Raw genomic sequence first — 24,957 nt, 5'->3', positions numbered from 1 at the left:
TTTTAAGTTGTGGACTATATATTTTATGGTTTAATTTATTTATTTGATTATGATGAGAGCATATATTTGTATGTTGTTGTTGTTGTTGTTGTTGTTGTGGTGGTGGTGGTGGTGGTGGTGGTGGTGGTGGTGTAGTCCTACAAATATATTTTAATTTTTATGTTTTTGGTTTTTATGAATTGTTTGCTTTATATCCGAATTCATGTTTTTCATTTGGTTTTAAATGATTTACATGTGATAATGTTATTATTCGTTTGCCAAGTTGTTACCATGTTAATGTTTTACCCTTTGGTCAATATCATTTATTTTTATTATATAAACTTTAAAGTATTATGAAATGTATGTGACTGCAGATAAACAAAATATCGTGTGGATAATTTGAAGAGGAAAGAAATACAAATCCAGGCACAAAAATGAGGTAAAATCAAAGGTAAAGAAAATTTAAGGTATAAACTCATAAGTTATAAATGTATTGTTTATTATTTGATAATCTCAAATAAAAGGGCACATATTTTATGTCAAATGTCAATGGCTTGTAAAGTTTTTAGAATAAATTTTGGATATCAATTTTGTTCAAATAACGATAATTTATTTCATAGTCTCATATTTTTTTCGTAATTGACACAAAAAAATAAAATATTTGTCTTCGTAATTCAAACTATTTATATTTTGTAAAAAGACGTAATTGTCTTGTACTATATATCTTATCTAGTGCATGAATTTGTTACACATTTATATTCAAAGTTAAACATTGGTGTTCAATTTTACGTTTAAAAATAAACATCAAAATTCTAATAAAACATAATTATTTTGTTGGTTATTCGTACTAATTACTGAGTTATTTTTTTCATATGGACGATTCATTGGAGAATGAAGACGATATGTAGAAGTTAAATAATAGGATTAATTAAACAAATATATATTGTAGACTAACTACTACATACAAGATTGACGACATCAACGTGAATGACTAATATTTTTTTTTTCAAATGTATGATTTATTTTGGTATTTGTTGGGGTTTTTCATCATTTTACCTTTGAAAAAATAGCACTCTTCACCTACTTGACTTATTTAATTTATTGATTTTAATCTTTACGGTAACATGCCAATGCCCGTTATATAAGTACACGATCCATCATCAATTATTCATGAGACTATCTTACTATGTGGTTTGATATTTTACAAAATTACAATTTCTAAAAACACTAAAAACATCACACTAAAAATAAAACATCCCGTGAATTTCACGGGTCACAAAACTAGTTTTACTTAAAAATACCTTCTCACATTGTAATATCATGTCACACTATAATTAGTTTTTATTTGATGAAATGTAATTGGTATTAAGATTAAACTGAAAGCAATACATATTAGAATCCGAGACTGGACTCGTTTCTAATCAACCTAGCACACCCGTACCAACGTCTCCCTTTGTCCATATTTTCAACCTTATCTAACAAAACACTAATAGACAACCAAATGGTTACAAAAAAAACAAATCAGGGAAAATTAGGGGGTTTGAACCCAAGAAAATATCAACTCATCATCTTCTCGAAACTTCAGTCAAATGGCGTCGCCGATCGCTCTTGTTATCAAAAGGTTTTTCTCGATCGTCAATAGGGAACTTGATATTGGCACGAAATCTGCATCTGAGTTGCTCAACAAAAAATCTCATTATAGACGGCACATATCTGTCTATAACTAAAGACGGGTCAAATACAATACTACATTCCTAATAGGACAAACAACAAGTGGGGTGGGGCGCAAAAAATGTCACAACTTTTAAGCTATTTGACCCGTCCTTAGTTATAGACGGATATATCCGTCTATAGCTATAATAATATGAGCAAGCTTTGCCGGATTAATAAGTACCAGTTCAATTTTACAATACTACACTTGTGGATCTCCATCCTCGACAGTTATGGATGATTTCTAGAGTGCTTTGAAAGGGTAGATATTTAACAGAATCAATTGGAGAACTGCATGCAGATGTAAGTATTTATTCTAGGCATGATTTTATTTTTGCGGATTTTATAGTTGATTTTTATTGTTGTTATTTTGCTATCTTTCAGATCTTTGATTGAAGACTATTATGGGCAACTATATAAATTAATTGAAGAAGAACAAACAAACATAGATCCGTTGATCAGGTAATTTCGACCTTCAATTTTCGGTTTGAAGATTTTAGAATCTTTTGTTGCTATTTTAAATTTTTTTGGGGAAAAGTATATCAATGGCGGTCAGTCTATGGTTTGATGCGGTCACTTTCACCAACGTTCCGATGTGGTTGTCAAATAAGGTGAATTCAGCATAATCATCCACTTCTTCCCCAACAACCTGATATCTTACTTGGTACCTGCCTATGAAGGTATGTAGTTCATGCATGTTTGCTTACTATGTTCATGAAAAAACGTCATCAAAAATTTATATTTTTATATATTTTACCTTGGAACTTTAGTTTTCAACCCTTTTTGTAAAACCATTACAGTCCTCCTTTTTGCAATGCCAAAGGTTATCCTGACAGAGTTGAACCTTCGTTCTGCATAACTTGCATGAGTCATAGTACCATCCAATGCTCGACTTTAAGTCATCAATACTTGCAAGTGTCACATAATCTTCAGCTTGTTTATTCAAATGTTTTAACAAAATAAGATTAAATTATAGATATATTTTATGAAATCGATAAAGTCGTAGCATATGTAAAATATATACCTTTTTGCAATTCTTGATTTCCTTGATGCTAATTATATTATCAGTGGAAAAGAATGTCGGTATGCTCATCAGTGATCTGGGTTTATGTAAATCTTAGCCACATATCTTGATGTTTGAATGCGCACTCCTAAATTTGAAGTATCATAGAAATTAGCGTACTTTAAAATACTGAATATTTTAATGGATAGTACAATTTTACTTACCTTGGAAAATAATCCGTTGTGCACATTGTATGACCATGAATGTTAGTTCACTTGATGCAGTTTAAGTTTTCATGAACTCATCTATTTGAGTAATATATTTTCCCCACAATGAGCATGCTATTTGTTCCTTTCTACAATTATAATTAGGTTATGCATCTTAGTTGTATGAATTATGTTTATGTTTATTAAATATAAAAGAAAATAAGAAAAATTTAAGTAAATACTCAATATTCTCGAGTTTGACTGTCTTAATTGGATGGCCCCCTGTAGTTTTCTTGAGTTCTCCAACTCCAACAAATTGACCAATAACATCTGAAATTGAAAATACATACAGTTAGATGTAAGGCACATGTTCTATGAGTCATACATATGTCATTAATAAAATGTACCTATTAAATGCTTATATAGAGAGTCATTGGCAATTATATCACCGAATTCCTGGAATGAAAATCCATACATAAGGATTGAAGAGTTCGGTGATTGTAAAACTAAGGTACCAAATTCAAAGTACAGACGAAATGGTTGAGCGGTTGCAACTTCATATCCATTGTTTTCACACACTCTAAATCCAGTTATTTTGTATGCAACACCTTCCACTATCCTTCGGTCGAATCGGTCAACTATTAGTTTTCTCACCGTTGCTTAAATGATATTTTTCTGCACAATAATTTAGAGATGAAAATCATCATCATTTTCAACATATCAATTTAGTAAAAATTAAGCAAAAATTACCTCAGTGTCTAGTAATAACAATTCAATACTTGCATTCTGGTTCGGGGCAGCATACTCAGGCCGATACCATTTTTGGACAACTCTAGCAATCAAAGTTTGGTTTCTCACATTTTTCTTCAAATGAGTGATGGTGGATGTCACATGGGTGGTTTTTCGAGTCATGGATGTGGTGAGGGTATTTTTTTGGGCCATTTTTCTGCTTAGTTATTAGTTTTGTATGATTTGATTTGTTTGCTAGCATGTAGAAATGGATTGTGTGTTGGTATGTATTTTAATCGTAGAAATAATATTGTGAGTGATCTCCAAATATTCTGTGTGATCTGATTTCCAAATAAATATACTGTGTGATATATTTTGTGTAAGAATGTCAGAGATGTTGTTCTGGGAAGAATACTATTAATTGTACGAAGTATAAAAATATATAATATATAATCATAGGAATATATATATATATATAGAGGTAGGATCCGGTGAGTCCACCTAAATATTTGAGTCCATGAGTCCATAAAACAATATCACGCACTATACAAAACAATATCACGAATTTTTTTTCAAATTTTTTTTCGAAATTTTTTTTTTTTCGAAATTTTTTTTTTCGAATTTTTTTTTTCGAATTTTTTTTTTTCAAAATTTTTTTTTTTTTTTTTTTTTTTTTTTTTTTTTTTTTTTTTTTTTACTGTGATATTGTTTAGTATAACGTGTGATATTGTATTACAAAACAATATCACGATTTTTTTTTTCATTTTTTTTTCGAAAAAGTTTTTTTTTTTTTTTTTTATTTATTTTTTATGTAAGATGTGATATTGTTTAGTATAACGTGTGATATTGTATTACAAAACAATATCACGATTTTTTGTTTCAAATTTTTTTTTTGAAAAAGTTTTTTTTTTTTTTATTATTTTTTTTAATAAGCTAGCTGTGATATTGTTTAGTGTAACGTGTGATATTGTATTACAAAACAATATCACGACTTTTTTTTGGATTTTTTTTTCAAATTTTTTTTTTCGAATTTTTTTTTTTTTTTTTTTTTTTTTTTTTTTTTTTTTTTTTTGAATATAAGCTGTGATATTGTTTAATATAAAGTGTGATATTGTATCATGGACTCACGGACTCAAAAAGATAGGGTGGACTCATGTGATCCTAATTCTATATATATATATATATATATATATTTATATTTATATTATATATGAAAACGGAATATGAGAGTATATTATATAGAAAACGGAATATAGAAGTATAAGGGTATAAAATATATATATATATAATCATAGGAATATATAATCAATCAATCTATACTGAAATACATATAGGAATAGGAAATATACTCTCATATTCTTACCATAATCGTAGAAATATACCCTTATACTTCTATATTCCGTTTTCTATATAATATACTCTCATATTCCGTTTTCATATATAATATAAATATATACTCCTATATCCCGTTTTCTATATAATATACTCTCATATTCCGTTTTCATATATAAATATATAATATAATATGTGATTGTGATATGCAAATATACTGTGTGATATATATTGTGTCAAAATATACATTTTAAATTTTAAAATACATAATCATCGAAATAATATAATTCTGTGATTGTGATCTCCAAATATACTATGTGATATTTCGTCCGTTTTCATCTATTATTATGACTTATATAAGTTTTTGTATTTCCTTGTTTACATTGCAGCACACAATTCATGGTCAATATGCAAGGGAGGAAATAATATGCAAGGGAGGATAGTCAATCTTTGCCTATGATATTCATAGTCATGGCCAATCAATGTGAAAGGAAAGTTATTATGAATTATGTATTTAAAAAGGAAAGTTATAGGAAAGCAATGTGAAAACTGACGTTAAAAACACAAAAGGAGGAAAAATGGAATCTTTTTGTAATTTTTGTAAATGCTAATATAGCAAATTTCTATTCTATGTGAAACTGACGTTTTGTTTCTCAAGTGTGTTATTAGAACGCCATGTCATCCTACGTGTGTTATTAGAATGTCATGTCACAGTTTTCTTAGAAGATTAATATATAGACTAGGTTATAACCCGTGAAAATTCACGGGCCGTTCTACTCTACAGACATGTGTATACGATTATTAAAGGTTATAATTTGTAGTTCTGAAAATATTCTCAATTAGATCATGTTTATAAATTTTACGAATAAATGATTGGAAGTTTTACAAAAAATATGTTCGCAATTTATACGTGTATGAAGAATGAGCTTTACAAAATGTTACTTTCTCCGATTCTTTGAAATTACATAAATTTTTAAGATTATTTTAATGAAATGTGACAATTCTTAGGAATAGAGGAAACATTTTAATTTTAACTTTCCTTATTTGGCCTTTTATGAAATTACAACATTTCTACTTTGGACTTGTTTTTGTATGTAAAATAAATCACTCTATTAAGTGAGACTCACCCCTTTCTCACAATTCATAATAGCCGTTCCAAAAGTAAATGTTGCAATTTCAAAGAGGGAGTAATATAACAATAACGAAATTGGCGATTGACATGTAAAAACGGGATACAATGGAAATTATTTCTTTTATCTATTTGTTTGCGAAAGATTTAGATTTCTTACCCTATCTATATAGCAAACCCATGAGATATGAGTTCTTCATATCCATACCTAAAACCCGTGAAATTTATAATTTTACAATATTTTGTGTTAATTTTACAAATAACTATACGATCTGGTTGTCCTTATCCTATAAATTTAGATCATAATCCTCCTCGTTGCTTAATCGACAATCTTATAATGGAATAATTTTAGATTATGTTGATTATTTCAAATTGACGAAATTTCTTCTTAAGGAAAATATAAATGATGGGGATCCGGATTGATGAGAACAAATAATCTACCGTCACGATCTCCTTTATTGTTCACAAACACTATGATACTCCTTTTGACCCGCTGACCCACATATATGAGGCGGTCATAAACTCCCTTTCACTAATTATTAAATAATGATTCACCGAAAGACATGCAACTCGGTAAATTTTTTTTTTTATAAAAGACTCTAACAAGCGCTTGTTAGAGTCTTTTATAAAATTTTTTTTATTATTGTATTTAAAAAGTTATTTCAACTCTGGTCTTAAGAATAATTTATCCCTACGACATGCAACTCGGTAAAATCTAGATTTACTATGTAAAATCTTTCGTACTGCAAAATTATTACTCTTTTCTATTTATTTAAGAGTTTCTAGAATGTAAACTAATTAGCTCTTTTCTAGGTTACTAAATGAGTAGTACCCTTCTTGTAAAACTCGTGTGCGGTAAAACATTTTTAGTAAGTATGATAATTTACCTTAAAAACAAAAAGAAACCTGTTAATACTTTGTTTGAGTTGACAACTGCGCAATCTGGTATTACGAAATCCTGACCATTTGGAAATCCTAATTTCAGGATAAGTGTACTATTTAAAGCATTGTTCGACTACACTATTCTGGATTAAATTGCTACTATTCTGTCTTCTAATTAGCTTTACCAATGTCTATCTCAATTGATTATAATTTTAAATAAGGTATTCACAATTAAAATGAACAATAAGCGGTATTCATAATCAGAATGGGTAAGCTATATCGAGAAAAATTATAAGTACTATATTATCGTATACGTAGTCTTGCTTCGTAATTCTAGAAAGCTTAGCTATTTCTTGTAGATCTCAGTAGAAAAAACGATCTGAATATTATATAAGTATGGAGTAACTATACCGAGAAAAATTATAAGTATTATATTATCGTATGCGCTAATTAATGAGAATCTACCCTTTAATTTTAGTTAGAATATCTCCAATTTGTTAACCGTGAAAAATATTGTCATTCAAGTTTCTCATCGACTGGGGAGTACCGTATACTCCATAAATCAAAATTTCTCGAAGAGCTTTTACAATGTTTAATTTTTATTAAACATGACGGCCAATACATAATGAATAGCCAATTGGGAAGAAAAAAAAGAGCACATGTAAAAACCTAAGTTCTTAAATCTAAAGCTTGACATCATCAATGATCATCTAAGTTTTTTGTCATTGATACGATGTATACAAAACTCGCAATGAGAACTTGTCCACGACATACATATATACTTGCAAATGCACAATATATAACACTGAACAACACTAAGATGGTAAGATTCACTCCTCTTATACCATTATTATATCCAGATGTAAACGATTTTTATTAGAAAAATTATATCATTATCACACTATATAAGCTTGTGCACCACAATCCACAGAACATAGAATAGCTATAAACACCTAACTTCTATTTCAAGATTCCGGTTTGATGACGATATTTTCCCTATCTTCAATGTAGCCACCCAAGAATGCAAGTTTTTTTTCCCTGCGAGTTAACGGTTGAAAATAAAATAAACATAAATTTTAGAATAAGATGGTCTTATGGTGTGACACGACCTTTTATAGAAAATATTATTCATTTATTATTGTCAATAAAAAGAGTGATTTTTAAACAAATTGATCATCTTATACGATAAGATCGTCTCACATACAAATTACTGATAAAAAAATAATCCAACATTATGTATAATTGCATAAACTAACAATGAAGATGATAACTTAGAATTTAATATTTGCATGCATTATATTGCATGAAGCGATTAACGTAGGATTAAAATGTACCTTCAAAATTTCATGATATCATGCATACATCCAAATATCCAATAGATCAAAGGCATAAGATGTGATTGGCAGCATCACTCGGTGAAGCAAATTTGCCGATGAAGATGGCGATGAGCACAATGGAAAGTAAGGAATTTGGCGGTGGACCAACAACGATAAACAACAGAGCATTTAAATTTGTGAATGGAAATTAAATAGTTCACAATGGTTTGACTATAAATATGGCAATATTCAAGGGTAAGAGCACACTGAAACAGCCGCAATATTTCTGTGTGGTAAATTTTGTGAATAAAGTAATGCCACAAAGGGTTTGACAGTAAATATGGCTGTGGTCAAGGGGTATGAGATGTGCCAAAATAGCAAAACCCCCTATTTTATATAAGATATAAGATATAAGATATAAGAATATTCTCTCAAAAAATCCTTTTATCATTATCCCAACGAAAATCTCTAATACAATCATAGTACCTCTAGTTTCGCCTAATGTCATTTTCACTTTTCTAGAGACTCGCTTGTCTGTTCGATTTTTCTCAAAATATATGAGTAAATATTGTGAAATTTCCATTCATATGAACGCTCAACTTGGAAAACGAAATCGACGTGTAGAAAAAACGAAGGAAATATAAAAATTGAGTTTAATCATGAAGGAAAAAAAATCTACAACAATATAGAGAATTAGATATAAAAATTTAGAAATAAAGCAAGGAAGCATGAAATACCTTGAAGCATGAATGTTTAATTTTGGTGTTTGAAATTTTAATATTGGTCGATTTATGTATTATTGCTAGAGTAATATATCTTGATAGTAACAAATTGTTTCAATAATCCATCACAAAAGAATTCAATGTTTGTTAGCCAAGGAATATTTTATACAAATTTCAAGATACAAAATTATGCTTTTTACAATATCATCTTGTTAGAATGGGAAATTGAAAGTCTTTGAGAAAACGCTAATAATATGAGGATCCCCCAAAACTATACATACGTAATACGGAGCAGTAAGTATTAAAGTATATGTCTCTAACTGAAGCTAACAATATAAAAAGATGAATATATGGAGTATATGTTAATTTCTTATATCATATTCTTTTGTCATAAATCATTAAAGAGAATAAAATATTTACCTTGACCACCTAATAACTTTTTTCATCAATACCCTATAAGAAATTCACAAGCTTCATTATTAGTGACATTATATGAAGAGCAAATGTCCTGCCCTATATTCACACCATACACAACTCTTGCCATTCCAATTACCAAAATAATGTACGTCATTAACATTCATTCATTCATTCATTCATTCATTCATTCATTCATTCATTCATTAAGGTCTCGTTTGGTTGCCATACGAGAATTAATTTCCCATGTTTTTACAAAACACATGAATTTGACAATTCATGTGAATTGCCTAAAACATGTTTGGTTGGCATCCAGGAGTTCAATTGACATGGGAGTTTCCAACTACCTATGGGGGCTAGGTAATTAAACTCCTCCATTATGGGGGAGTTGAGAATGCCTAGGAAAATAGAATTCATGGATTTTGGGTAAACAAACAACTTTCATTTTCCCAATTCATGTGATTTTTCAATTCCCCCGTTTTTAACGTGGTAACCAAACGAGGTCTAAGTAAGTTTATTACCTTATTATACAATCTTGTCACAACTCTTTTGTCAATTTATATATCCAAAACCTGTCAATAAAACAAATTCAACAACTAGTTCTCAATTTGAAAGTTAACTAGGTTTGGTGCCCGGCTTCGCCCGGGCTACCTCTATTTACCGTTAAATTTTATTTTCAATGAAATAAACTATGTTGGAGTTGTCTAACTCACACGTTTACTATTTCTAATATATTTTTCTACGGCATATCTTGTAATTATGACGAAATGTAAAATTTATTTTCAAATTATGAGACACGTTCACTACCCCGCTATTAATATTATTACTTTCACGACATTCTTTCTTAATATCAATACGTTCACTACTCCTGTGGTTACTACTGTTTCTTTTACTAATTCCTCTATTTTTTTCTGTTAAATTCATTATTCCCGTTAATTTTATCCGGCCGATATTTAAATAAATAAAATATTTTCTTAAGTCGATTGGTTATTTAATTGTTCATATTTTTTCTCATTGTTACCACTGTTACATTCACTATATTCGTAGTTACTTTCACTACTCCAACTATCATATTATAACTGTCACTACTCCCACATTAATACCGTTAATTTTATTAATCTCGTTGCTGCTACTATTACTTTTACTACATTTAATTTAATGTATAATTCTACGATGATACTAATTAATTCCATAAGTGAGGCATGTTAATTTTAAGGAAAATCACTATATTATTGTATTTTCTAAATTTAATTACTTTAATTTAATGTAATTTCCATAAATATTCTTCATCAAGGATCTTTATATTATACTTTTAATCAAAACTATATAATATTTACATTGAGGTCCCTTAATCGGGTCCATCACACGGTGCTAGTGATTTAAAACTATATAGTATAATTAATTTGTATAACTTTCTTTAATTACATTAAAGTCCCTTGGTTTCTGGATTTAATATATAGTATTGATAACACAATCAAGCACTAAAGTAAAACCGATGAATTTTTTTAATGTGACATAGGAATAAGTCATAGGTGGTACGTACATTATTTTGAAGTCAAAATACATAATCTATTTATATTGGTTAAACGCTGCTTAAAAGTTTATATCATTACTCATCTTTTAGCTATAGTAGAATTCTTAATCAGACACTAGTTCATCATGATAATATTTTTAAAAGCTTCATTAATTACTTATCTACTATTGCTTATTATATTATATAATTAGGTAGTTCGCAACCATTGGGCTCAGTATTTCACAGAAGTTGGAGACTCTCTAATCGCTCGAAAAAAACTCCCTTTAATAATATAGATAGATAGATAGATAGATAGATATAGATAGAGCTTGAGCCTATTCCGAGCTCAAGCTCAAACTTCCGAGCTAATTCCGCGCCCACCCGAGCTCAAATCGGCTCGGTTATACACGTACACCTATCACGAGTAGGGATGGCAATGGGTAGGGTCTGGGTAGGGTCTGCCTAGACCCGGACCCGGACCCGAGATTTTCCCTTTGAACCCGACCCGACCCAAACCCGCAAGGGTCTAAAATTTGAGGACCCATACCCGGACCCTATGGGTAAGGGTAGGGTCTGGTCTACCCGCGGGTCCGAGTTTCAGCTACTTTAGTAACATGATTAACAGCTATGGGGTCTATAATATTAAAAAAAAATTCATACTACTTTAACATTATGAGTTTATTAATCTCTATTATACACTACCAAATCCAATATACATACCAAAGAGATTAAGAAAGACAAAGAAGACCTAAATTAATTTTACATCCAAATACATGTGAAAGAATCAAACTCGGAACCCAAAAATCAATACCGTACTTGATAGCCGTCTCCATCTGACCGTCGCTGGCTGCCGTTAATGGTGGTTATCGGTCGCCGCCTATTAGAGAGGTGGTTGTCAGTCGCGTATCAGTGCTGTGGTGGTGGTTTTCTTGTGTCAGGGTATTGTCAGAAAAGTTTGGTTGGGTTTTATCACTTTATGGGATGAGGGAAGAGAAAGAGATTTTAGTTGGGTTTCTACGGTCTGCCAGTATGAATTCAGAAAAGTTGTGATTTTGAGTTTTTTTTTTTATTTTTATTTTATTTTATAATAAAGGGTCTAAGGGTCGGGTATGGGTCTCATAACTTAGACCCGGACCCGGACCCGAAATATTTTCTTAAGACCCATACCCGACCCATACCCATTGGGTCTGAAAAAATGAGACCCATATCTGACCCATTAGGGTCCGACCCTCAGGGTCTGGGTCGGGTCCCCGACCCACTGCCTTCCCTAATCACGAGTATATGAGGGGTGTAAACGTAAATGGATAGCAGCGGAATATCCAATATTGGCACCCGCGGAAAACCACAGCACAACCACCCACTGATATACTCCTACTTCGTATATATTAAGAGTACTCCAGTATATATGAACAAATAACAATACAGAGTAACTGCGATCACACAAATATTCTCTTAAATTAAATCAGATCTCTCTAAAACCTAACCCTTCGTTACAATCGAGATTAACATGGCTCGTAAATTCTTCGTTGGTGGTAACTGGAAATGCGTATGCTCTCTATTCTTCTATTCATTACTCAATTTACACTTTAATTTCATCCATATTTGTTTCTTTGTTTCAGTTTATGATTTCTCTATATTTTGTTTATGTGCTTTTTACCCAATTTTGTTGGATCTAGATTCGTATGTACTCTACAGATTTGTTGCATCATCTTACTATCGAGTATATAAGACGGTTTTACATTAATATTCGGTTCAATTCGTTCAACAACTGCATTAAAAACGACCCGTAAATGCTAAAAGAGCTCGTAGTTACTAAAAAGATCCGTTTTACAATATGTGTGAGGCCGCTTTACACAAGTACTTGTGCATGACAAAATCGTATCGTAGTAATGCGTATTGGAACTATCGAGATATGGATTTTCCTTTTTTTTAGTGAGCAATGTGGTTTAGGTTGATGTTGATTAGACAGTGATAATATTGGTTTAACTTTGAGGATTTATGTGTATAGTTTGATTTTCTAAATTCACAATTAGTGATAACAGTAGCAACAGGCGACACCGGAAAAAAATGGCCAACATGATTGAAGTGAGGAGATTGGAAATCTTTAGGAGGAGACAAATTAATGGCATAAAGCGATTAGAGAAAGTGACGAAAAGTCTTATGTTTTTGAATGATTTGCATGTAGTCATCTAGATATTGTAAGATGAGATTTAACATGCCGTGAAATGATTGGACACCCCTTATTATCCCCTTGGGAAAAAGAAAGAAAGGCATTTTACTCTCTTAAGTATATGTTTATTATCTTCCTTAGCTAAATGATGGAATGATTTGTATGTAGAATGGTACAACTGGAGAGGTGAAGAAGATAGTTGAGACTCTCAATGCTGGGAAAATTGCATCAACCGATGTTGTTGGTAAGTTCATCCGGGTGTTACTATGTCAGTGATAATGTGAATGTTAATGCTTTCTTAGAGACTTGATTTATAGTTTACACTAGCTCCATCTGATTTATATGGTCTTATAACTTATTATGAGCATCAACCGCACCCGCACCCTTTGATGTATCAATTCACACTTAACGTTCAACTGTAAATAATAAAAAATTGCAGTCAAAGTAGATTACCGAATTAAAGGGCAGATGTATCAATTCACACTTAACGTTCAACTGTATATAATAAAAAATTGCAGTCAAAGTAGATTACCGAATTAAAGGGCAGAAAATAAATGAATGAGTCGAGTGTGTTAATGTTAATGTTGCAATATTTGAGTTGGCTTAAATTGTTGTTTTTGGAATGCAGAGGTTGTGGTCAGCCCACCATATGTATTCCTTACTTCGGTGAAAAGCGAGTTGAGGCCTGAAATTCAGGTTGCTGCTCAAAATTGCTGGGTTAAGAAAGGTGGTGCCTTCACCGGTGAGGTCAGGTATGTAGAGGCTCCTTGCTTTTGAGTTTTGTTTTTGCTTGAAAAGAGTATTATCTCCAGCTAAGTAGCTAACATGTTTTGGCTTCTTGACTTGCTGCTAATGATATGGTATATCGTTTGTGAAGTGGTGAATTTTGGCTGGGTCTATTGTTTGTGTTGCAAATGCATCCGCTTATCTGCTTATATCATGATAATTTCACATATACTGCCTCCTTGTGTGCTGAGAACTTCATTTCACACTTATGGATATTCCACTAAGACTTGGTATTCATTGTTCTGTTTATTGGTTCTCAATACGTTTTAAATGCGTTGCAACATTTAAGAAGGGACATGGACTAAAACTGGAACAAAACTAGGCGTTTTCATGGAAGTTTAATGGAGACTCGACTTTTGAGTCACATTTTACACTTTGTTTGCATTCTAATGTGGAGGAGGGTAGGGAAGATGAGAGAATGGTGAGGCAGGGACTGGAAGGAGAGAGTGAAATTTCTCTACTTACATAGCTTTGGAGCCTTGGAGGAGGAAAGGGGAGGGGAGGAAGAGAAGTAATTCTGTAAGGATATGTAGTCGAAGTAGGGAATAGAGTTCTTCCAAATCTTCCAACTTGTGGATGTTTTTATTTATGAAGGATGGATGACCCGCAATTTTCTCCTTAGTGTAAAGGCTCTCTGCCATAGAACTTTTGAGGGTGTATAGATGTACTGAGCTTACTGGAGCTCCTGCAAAACATTAGTTGAAGAACGATTAATGTGCGATGGTTTCTCTATGATTGGCAAACTTACCTCTGAAGTTGTTAATTTTTTGTAAGAATATAATCTGATGAAGATTCTACAGATGAAATTAACGCTCTAATGGGAACTGAATTTATTGGTTTTTTTAGTTTATTATTTGAAATTAACAAGCTTTCTTACGTAAATGGACATTTATATAAACGCAGTGCGGAGATGCTTTCTGATTTGAGCATTCCATGGGTCATCCTTGGTCATTCTGAAAGGAGAGCTTTGCTAAATGAATCTAATGAGGTAGCATTTCATCTCAACTTGGTTCATTATCATTGCCCGTGCATGTTATATTACATTTGAAATTTTGAATTTTTTTTAAATGTGATTTTGAGTTGTCCTTTCTACTCCTATTCTTTGTTTCCTTGAAGTTCGTTGGAGAAAAAGTTGCATATGCTCTTTCAAAAGGTTTGAAGGTCATAGCTTGTGTTGGAGAGACCCTTGAACAACGGGAAGCTGGCACCACTATGGATGTTGTAGCTGCCCAAACCAAAGCAATTGCTGGTAGACATCTTTGTCCCTCTAATGATGCACTTTCCGCTCTTTTCATTCTGTAATATGTGGGGTATATCTTTTGCTGATGCATGATTTAATTTCAATAACCTGGCTTTTATGCTGGCATTTTACTTATCTTGTGCTCTTGTTAAGCCAACCTTGGTGAGATGACAGAGTAGTGGAAGCATTTTGTAAAACAGAGTGACTATGGTTAACTTCGTTTAGTAGGATACTTGATTCATGGTATATTATAGGGAAACTTTCAATAAATTAGTGCATGGATTGAAACAGTCAAAGTCAAATAGCTTTTGCTAGTTTAGAACCTTGGCTTAATATATACTCCATCTGTCCCATTCGTCTGTTTATCTTTTTTATTCTTTGTGAGGCCTATTTAATCAAAGATAAACAAATGTTTGGGACGGAGTGAGCAGATTTCTTCCTTAGATCTATATTTGTGGTTCAATTTTTTTTTTTTTGGAAGTTGACATTTCAAATTTTTTGTCACTCATGTTATTTTCTAGTTTATCGACTCATCAAGCTTCTTTCTTTTACAGATAAAGTAACTGACTGGACAAATGTAGTTATTGCTTATGAACCTGTCTGGGCTATCGGAACAGGAAAAGTTGCATCTCCAGAGCAGGCCCAGGAGGTATTTTTTCTTGTTTGAACTCGTAAATGCTTTATATATCTTTGATTTTCTATGCTATAGTACCTAGTATTAGCTTATCGTATAATTACATATTAACTCATAAGTTAAAGCTATCCAGGCTAGCTGGACTCTGGCCATAGGCTCTTTTCATGGCATGACTCTGATATATGATTGTACATCCCAATGCATATCTAAGAAGTAAGAAATGAAGTTAACATTCTTTGGAAATTAGTTGTATAGTCAGTCTATTGCATAACGCAAATGAATGATGATAACTCTGAGTCAAGCTCAAAGTATACGGACTAGATAGAAGCCTGTCAAAATTTGATGCTTCTCTATTCTTAAATCTTACTCCGTAATACATAATCACATGAGTGCATGTTTGGCATTTTGGCCTCAAGGATCGTGACTACCCTAATCTAACAACAAAAGCAATAGCATTACCCTAGTGCCTCCTGAGCTCTCGCCAATTGCGGGATAGGGGGAAAATTTACGCAACCTTACCCTAATTCAACCCAATCTTGATTTCATATTCGACTCTGAAATCCTAATAGAATCTTGAACACAGTCATCTCCCAAATGTATTTAGTGTACGCAGTACATTCACATGTTCACATAAGGTATATGCTGTTTACATGACTCTGATGTTCAGTACTCATGTCTGCTTAACAGGTGCATGCTGAACTCAGGAAATGGCTCCAGGCTAACATTAGTGCTGAAGTTGCTGCCAGTACAAGAATCATCTATGGAGGTATTTGTCTTGTTCTATAAGATCCTTTCAATTTCTTGTTTCTTTGCTCAATGGCTTAATACTTTTGATGTCTATGAATGTTCAATGGTTTTCTGCTTTTTCTTCAAATTGATGTCAACCGTCTAAGACAACAACGAGCCACCTAGGGTAGCGCACTAGCACCTGTTTGTCCCCTGGGTCTCTAGAAATTATCGAGTGGTCCCACCTTTCACAGTGAGTTGTTTATGGTGCCATTTGGACTAAAAAAGATCAGCCTCGTCTACGTGTACTTCCTCCTGTTCATTAAATTAACCTCTGTAATAGTTAAAGTTTTGGTTTGGTTTCTGAGATCAACTGTTTGCTAGCTGTGACTTTTGCGAGCATCCATCTTTCGAAGATTGAATTGTGCTGTAGCCCCTGGTGCATCTGATAATTATACCGTCTGATGATAGTTGTGTCTTACTTGACTGTCTCTTGTTTGGATTCATCATTTTTTGTTGCTTGTGTCAGCTACTCTTGTCCCTCAATGTAACATAGTGGACCTAAGATTTACCATTGACCTGCAAACAGAATCGTCCACCCCATACCCTAAGTCCCTAACAGACAAACCAGAATCCTGAGTTGGCCAAATCGATCCTGAATTTCCATGGGCCCTGAACTGATGCTTACCTCTGAAAAAATAGCCAGAGAATGCCAGATAGTAAAACACTTGAAACATAACTACTACCTGGATGCAAACATATCTGAAATGAGCCATACGTGAACTGTTTGTCAGGCCTATACTTGCACAAAAAGTTTGGTGGTTCATGTTTGCACCATTATCAAATAATGCCAATTAAAGAACTTGCCAAGTTGGGATTGTCTTTGTCTTTGTGGTATGTGTTCGAACAATGCAAATTAGAAACTTGCACTTTTCTCTGGGTTAAAGCCGGATATCAAAAGCAGATATCAGCTAGAGAAAGAGGGATCTAATTGTAGAGAATTGATTCATGTATTTTTTTTTTTTCAATCATATGATTAAATGAGGAATATACACAAGTATTTGGGTTCTTGCATATATGAGACTGTCTCATATAAGACTTACTGTGGTTGTTGCAGGCTCAGTGAGTGGTGCAAATTGCAAGGAGCTGGCTGGTAAGCCTGATGTCGATGGGTTTTTGGTTGGAGGGGCCTCTTTGAAGGTAACTATCTTCATCAATATTACTTTTTTTTTTTTTCATTTTATACTTTCTCCTCATGGTGGTCTTAGTCCTCTGATTATCTCTCCTTCCCATCCAGCCCGAGTTCATTGACATAATCAATTCTGCAACTGTAAAGAGCGCTTAAATTTGCCATTGCAACCATGGAGTTTGACGCTTCTGAGCTCTCAACAGAGAAATGTGTTACTGATTCCCAGTTTTTGGAAGAATAAGCTATCTGTACTTTCGACAAATTTGTAGCTTTTGGATATCATGTAGCAAAATAATCTGACAGGGTTCTTAACCTGCTCATATTTTTAATTTCTATTACCTAAATGACATTATTATCTGTGTTAATTTGAAAGGAGTATTTCGGATTTTCATTCGCGTGCCTTCCTATTACGATGCTTAGCTTTCACAGGCGAGTAAATATCAAAGTATGATTTTTGACGATGACTTTGCCCGTTGAGCTGTAGTAGATGTCGTTTTACATCATGTTTTGGCTCAAGGTAGAAACATATCTCAAGCTGCACAATCTAAGTTGACAATTCTCAACATTGCCCTCTATGGCCTCTGTAATAAAGACTGCTGTATACCAAGTCTACTTAAATACCGTTCATCAACAAATGTTTATTTATTTATTGAAAACGTACCAAATTCGTTGACGCGACTTTAGTACCGGATCAATGACAATTGAACTTGTCAATATATACTCTGTATTTATTTACCAAAAAGAAAAGAAAAAGGACTATTTCTCTTCATTGACGTACTTGCTTACTTGTTTCATGTTTCCAGCTACTCTTAAAGGCATGCATAGGTCAATCTTGACTCTAGAGGATATGGTGAGATTTCTATTTTTGTGATAATGATTAGAAAACACATGAAACTATTGGAAATGTCGGTTATATAATCTGGATATGATGATCCACCTAAATACGAAGTTTAAGAATTTTTAGAATTCCCGTGAATGAAAAATAAGTTGGACTCAAAAGCTCCGATGTTCTGTTATATACCGAGTATGTTAACTAGTGTAATTGTTGTAAACTTGTAACATAGAGTTATAAAATATAATAGTATGTCAAAAAAACTTTGTTTATAGCCTACTTTGTACTACAACAACAACATCAGAGCCTTAATCCCAAAATGATTTGGGGTCGGCTGACATGAATAATCCTTTCGAACCGTCAATGGGTGAATGCACGCCTCAAAATGCGAATAAAAAAAGGGAAGATGAAAAACAAAAAGGAAGAACGAAAATGTAATGGAAAAGTCAAGGTAAACGTAGGGGTTTTAAAATCGAATTCCGGCTTTCTTTTATAAAAAAAACTTAAAATTTAAATCGAGAGAAAAGATTAAAACGATTTTTAAAAACCGAAATAGGATTAAGGATCCGAAATGAACCAGGTAAAATCTATAAGAAAGTGGTTGGTAAAAAAGTGTAATAAAGGAGAGAAGAATACATAATTTAATTTCTTTAAATTAAATAAAAAAACACTAAATATGTCAAAAAACATAAAAATCCGCATGTATCCTTTCCCTCCATTGTGCCATCTCCGTCACCATACTCTCCTCAAGCCCCAGAACTCTCATATCGTGCTCTATCACTCTCAACCATGTCTGTCTCGGTCTTCCTCTACCTCTAGAGACCTTTTCAGTTATCCAAATATCCAGCCTCCTAATTGGTGCGTCCATAGGTCTCCTTCTCACATGGTCAAACCATCTTAGTCGGTTTTCCATCATCTTGTCCTCTATTGGCGCCACTTTTACCTTTTCCCTAATCACCTCATTCCTTAACCGATCTTTCCTTGTATGTCCGCACATACACCTCAATATGCGCATCTCCGCCACACTCATCTTTTGAATGTGACAATGCTTCATGGCCCAACACTCGCAGCCGTAAAGTAAGGCAGACCTAATTGTCGTGCGATAAAATTTTCCCTTTAATCTTTGGGGCATATCTTTATCGCATAGAAACCCTGAAGCACTCTTCCATTTCAACCATCCCGCTTTAATTCTATGAGCCACATCTCCGTCTAACTCCCCATCTTTTTGAATAATAGATCCTAGATATCTGAAGAAATCCGAACCCTCAACAACATTCCCATCGAAAATAATACTCCCCGCCTCTGTCGATCTCAACCCCGCCACCTTAGTGAACTGACACCTCAAATACTCAGTCTTACTCCTACTCAACCTGAACCCACAAGTCTCTAACGTCTGCCTCCACAATTCCAACTTTCTCTCCACCCCCTCTTTTGTCTCATCAATCAACACAATATCATCAGCAAACATCATACACCAAGGGATGTCGTCCTGAATATCCCTTGTCAACTCATCCATAACTATAGCAAAGAGAAAAGGACTAAGTGCGGAACCTTGATGCACCCCGATGGTTATAGGAAATTCTTCCGTTCTCCCAACATTAGTGCGAACACTTGCACTAGCCCCCTCATACTGTTAGGTTCATATACCTATTATTAGACTCCTCTAATAGTGAAATAATTAACTTGTTAATTATTTGTTCTTTAGATCTAGTGCATGCATAACAAAATGAAAGATTTATAATAAAAATAATGTCCCTTACATTGCTAGTTGGTTCGAAAATATGGGCACAAGTAAGGCCACATTCCTTCACTTGTTCTTGAGCTTAATGTGATGGATGATCCTCCTAAGACTCCAAGTATAGAAGACACTCCAATAAGTTGCACCCAAGATTAATCCCAAAAATTTCTACTAATATTAACTAGATATGTAATAGAAATGTAACCTTAATAATACTAATATTTCTAGTATTACTACCTCTAGTAATATATTGAGTGTATTAGTATTTTTAGAGAGTTTTGTTACTTTGCATGTGAGGAAGAATTTAGGCAAAAGAAGTAAAAACTAGAGCATCTAAAAATGAGCAACAAGTGCTCATTTAAAGAGCACCAAAACCGGTTGGTGTAGCATATGAGAGAATCTTTTCCATTTTGTTTTTACTCATTTGTAAAGTATAGGTAGAGTAGTGTAAGAATAGGTATGTTTAAAGCTAGTATGTATAGGGATGTCAATGGATCGGGTTCGGGTCGGGTGAAGCCTCGTCCGTCATCCATCCGTCCCTTTAAAATCTCATCCAACCCGTCCGTCATCCGTGAAACATATCATCCGTCATCCATCCATCCATCATCCATGGATGAAACGGGTGGATCGGGTGATAAACGGGTGTTGTGTATTTATATGTTTGAAGTTACAAAAAGTGATGATTTTTTATTCTATACAAAAATAATGATAGATTATGATTTTAGTTTAACTTTTTAATGGGTAGTTTCACAAAATATATATTTTAAAAGTAGAAAATTTTGAATATTTGAATATTTTATATATTAATAATGTATTATATGTTAAAAAAATTAAATAAAAAGTAATTAAATCGGGTGATGGATGGATGACGGGTGGAATTTCTTCATCCAACCCATACGTCATCCGTCGTCCATTACATCCGTCATCCATCCATCATCCATTTAAGTCGGGTTTTCATCCGCCTTTTAAAATCGGGTGGATCGGTTTTTGATCGGGTGCGGGTGAAATTGACATCCCTAAGTATGTAGTGTCACTATCATGCTTTAATCAAAAAACCAACAAAGACAAAAGAGCATCTTTTGCTCTTCCATTTGGCCGAAATATTGGACCCATTTTGGTCCATTTTTGCCTTTTGTCATTTGTCCCACAAATGCTTATAAGTCATATGTTTAGCTATCTTACATAATTAATTATTAATGTAATCATTTAACACTTAAATATTACAATTAATAATATAATATACACTCCACTTTTTGAGTAGCATACTACCATTATATCAACATATAATGGGTCCCATAATTACTAGTTGGTTAAAATTACAATTTCCTGTAACTTTAAATAATTAATTACCTCTACCTCAAAACTTATATAATACCTCAACTAATTTAGTAATTTAACACTTAATTACTAAATTAAATCTTATTTAATCACATTACAATAAGACGTAAAATTGCACTCTCATAATTAAGGAATTAATTAATCTGTATCACATACAATTAATTAAATATCTATTTGGGCCTCATCCTTAGGTGTGACCTAAAGAGATCAACTGACCACCACCGTCACACGACAGTAATGTCAAACTCAAGTTAGCCAATCATTACCGATTAATGACGGTCAATCGACTATATAAAGAATCATCCCTCACGTATTCTTAGTATGAGATTTAATTATGATATTAAATCATGTGATCGCACTATTGTCGAGGACACATTTCCCAACAATCTCCCACTTGTCCTAGACAAGTGTGCGTCACCATTTCTCTTGTCCTATTACAATCTCTCACTCAATGCAAGGTGTCTTGCAGGTCGTACTTATACTTGATCATATCTTGAGTGGTTTTTCTCGATCCGGAGATTAATTGTCTGACCGGAATTTTCTATCATAGATACCTTCCGAGCGTGGCCACGCATTTCCAGTTAACTACTCCTCGAGTGGTCTTGAGATTTCAAGCAACCCTGACAAGGGGTGGGCAATTCCTATCGCCATATTCCCTTCGTTCAGCCACAGTCCATCATAACCCAAAATATACCCAGTTTGACCTCATTTACGAAATCGTAGAGTATAAATCAAAGCTAATCAGAAGTTGTGCCAACTTGGGCGAATAGTCTCTAGTCGAAAGAATTGACTCATAAGAATACTATAGTAGCTCTTGCCACGACCAGGCTTTATGAATTACCAGAACTCTATAAGCGGTCACTGCCCGACAGATTGTCCCATACAGTCTGCCTATGTGATCGACTAGTCATCCCATATGACTCTATGACACTTGAACTTGCCATCAATCACATCACACTCTAGTCACTTCGAGTCGTCACCTCATATAAGCAACTAGGGGCGGATACCATGTCAATCCAGTTCACTTTAATGGAGTTTAATTTGTCTCTACAACCCATTCGGATACGACAAGGTAGCGGGTGAGTTTAATAAAACTCAAACGATAAATGTGATTATCACATATGAATAGTCAATACACTATTACTACTTCATATTCTATAATCTTTAGTGTATTATTAAGCACTAGTTAAAATGCAATATAAGCTTGGCAAGTAGATATACCCGATATCCATATATTTCAACTTTATTAATTGCTATTTCCTTCCATTCAATGTCATCTCTAATGACATGAATTTATCTCTAAGTATTTGTCTAGTCTTCTTGCTAGATTTGGGCTCTTTAATTTGAAAGATGCTCCCACTGTTATCGCATAACTTGTGATAAAGTCATTTATAGAGGGATTCACCCTTAATCCCTTCATTGACGATTTTATCACAATTTACTTAGAATCCTTTTGTAGAATTTGCAATGCGCGAAACTAAAACACCTTTCTTAGTCTCTTGCTCCTTAGTCAATAGATCACCCTAGGATTTCGACAAATCCTTTTTTGAGTTTGGAAACTAAAGTTTGTGCAACACTTCAACACCCAACTTAGTTTGTCATCCAAACATGTGAACGAATCCTTAATTCTTCTCAAGAATCTCAAGGATGTTCTTTAAGGTTTTCACAAGCCATAATGTGGGAATTATCCCTTTAATTGACTTATTGTGCTCTCAGCAGATATCACATCATGGCACATGCGTCTGTTGGCATACATGATCATTCTAATAGCGGAAACATTAGAATTCGATTTCATGTGATCAACAACTTAATAGGTTCATAGAATGATTATGACTCCATCATAGTAATTCTATTTCCATCAACATGAATAGCCTATTTGACTTTTTTGTTGTACAACAGATGTGAAATATCTTATCCTCATAAGACTCTCAACTCTATGCCAATATTCTTTCACATAGATTCAAAATCTAGAATACTTTGCATCCCTTTCCAAGTCTCCCAATCACTCTTGCCAGAAGAGAGCATTGGTACATTATACTCAATAAGTAATACGTTATCAACATATAAGACATGGAGAAACAATTCTAGCTCCCGCTTAACTTCATGTATATCATGATTCTTCAATCATGTGAATGAAACAATTCACTATTATCACATGAACGAAAAGTGCAATCCTTTAATGTTTGCTTAAGACCATCCTAGGTTCACTTAAGAAAGCTATGCATAATATGTTAGGATTCTTAGATCTTCATCTAAGATTTTGTGTTTCAAACACTTCCTTCTCTAAATTCCCATTTTAGAAAAGCGAATTCAATTTGCCATTCTTCATAAAATGAAATGCGGCAATTCCTAACATAATTTATCTTGATCAACATCTTCATGTAAATCTTATGCATTTATGTACCCTGAAGCTCTATTTACTTTTGAGGAGACCCTCGCCTTAAAGTAAATCTACTCTTGAGTAACAATTTTCGGATTGTAATGTTTCGGCTCGTATGTAACAAGGTCATGATACTATCACTTTCACAAAAATAATATTTTTGAACAATAAGACATGTGCGATAAACTCCCACTGAACTATGCTCTCATACTATCTTCATAGATAATAGTTTAATACCAACTCCCACTCTATAATTCTATTACTTTCACAAAGCAACATTTCAACTATAAGAGATGTTTGCGACGATTCAATCTATTCCCACTCTATCTCTCAGAAATATATCAATATTCATGAGAGATAGTTTTGTGAGTCACAAACATATATTTAACGGAGTATTAGGAGTTTAACTTAGACTATGTATTAGCTTTCAAAAGGCCATCCTAACATGGCAGCTTGATAATATACGAGTCTTATTCATGTCATCTGTTTAATAGACTTTCTATTCTAGGTATCTCATGGTTGACCATCCGTTTAGAATAATGTGTCCATATGGTATCGTGAATTCCCTACTTAATGAGTTCAAAAACTTATTACAACTTTAATTGATCTTACATAAGTAAGTTGTTACTTTTAGTAGTGATGACATAAGGAGAATCAAATTCATAACTTATGGACATATAATGATCCCATCATCATAATTGTCTATTTGATCAATTTGAGTTGTTTATCTAATGTTTCTTTACACAAGTAATTTATGATGATGATTTTAGAACAAATAACATAATAAAACAAGTGATTTGGGTTGAAAACCAAATCACCAATATCCAAAATACAACCCGTGTTTAAAGGATACAAACCAATTTCCAAGTCACACAAGGAAATCAAAATAGTTCTAAAAACTTGAAATATATCATAAAATTAAAGACAAAGCAAATTAAAGCCAAGCTTCCATTGATCCATCACCACGGTCGGCTACTCTAGCTTCCCAT

The 24,957-nt window shown here is 33.1% G+C and overlaps 1 protein-coding gene and 1 long non-coding RNA gene across 2 annotated transcripts; both read left to right on the top strand.

Moving 5' to 3' along the window:
• Positions 1-1,765: 1,765 nt before the first annotated feature.
• On the top strand, positions 1,766-5,537 carry LOC141630646 (uncharacterized). The gene is made up of 3 exons (XR_012537534.1): positions 1,766-1,992; positions 2,074-2,369; positions 5,349-5,537. It is a non-coding gene; the product is annotated as an uncharacterized LOC141630646 (long non-coding RNA).
• Positions 5,538-12,279: 6,742 nt separating this feature from the next.
• LOC141643117 (triosephosphate isomerase, cytosolic) lies at positions 12,280-18,071 on the top strand. The gene is made up of 9 exons (XM_074452150.1): positions 12,280-12,481; positions 13,274-13,349; positions 13,734-13,857; positions 14,795-14,879; positions 15,008-15,140; positions 15,686-15,780; positions 16,453-16,531; positions 17,609-17,691; positions 17,789-18,071. Exons 1-9 carry the CDS (start codon positions 12,443-12,445, stop codon positions 17,834-17,836), a joined length of 762 nt encoding a protein of 253 aa, XP_074308251.1. The 5' UTR covers positions 12,280-12,442; the 3' UTR covers positions 17,837-18,071.
• Positions 18,072-24,957: the final 6,886 nt, after the last annotated feature.

Source organism: Silene latifolia, chromosome 2 (assembly GCF_048544455.1).
Source record: "Silene latifolia isolate original U9 population chromosome 2, ASM4854445v1, whole genome shotgun sequence".
Taxonomy (NCBI): domain Eukaryota; kingdom Viridiplantae; phylum Streptophyta; class Magnoliopsida; order Caryophyllales; family Caryophyllaceae; genus Silene; species Silene latifolia.
Note: the sequence above shows the minus strand (reverse complement) of the source record. Positions and strands in the feature narration are given on the sequence as shown.

Coding starts and splice junctions, on each gene's coding strand:
- LOC141643117 (XM_074452150.1), top strand. CDS start 12,443: ATGGCTCGTAAATTCTTCGTTGGTGGTAACTGGAAATGC. Junction 13,350..13,733: donor TGCATCAACCGATGTTGTTG/GTAAGTTCATCC, acceptor TTTGGAATGCAG/AGGTTGTGGTCAGCCCACCA. Junction 15,141..15,685: donor CCAAACCAAAGCAATTGCTG/GTAGACATCTTT, acceptor TTTCTTTTACAG/ATAAAGTAACTGACTGGACA.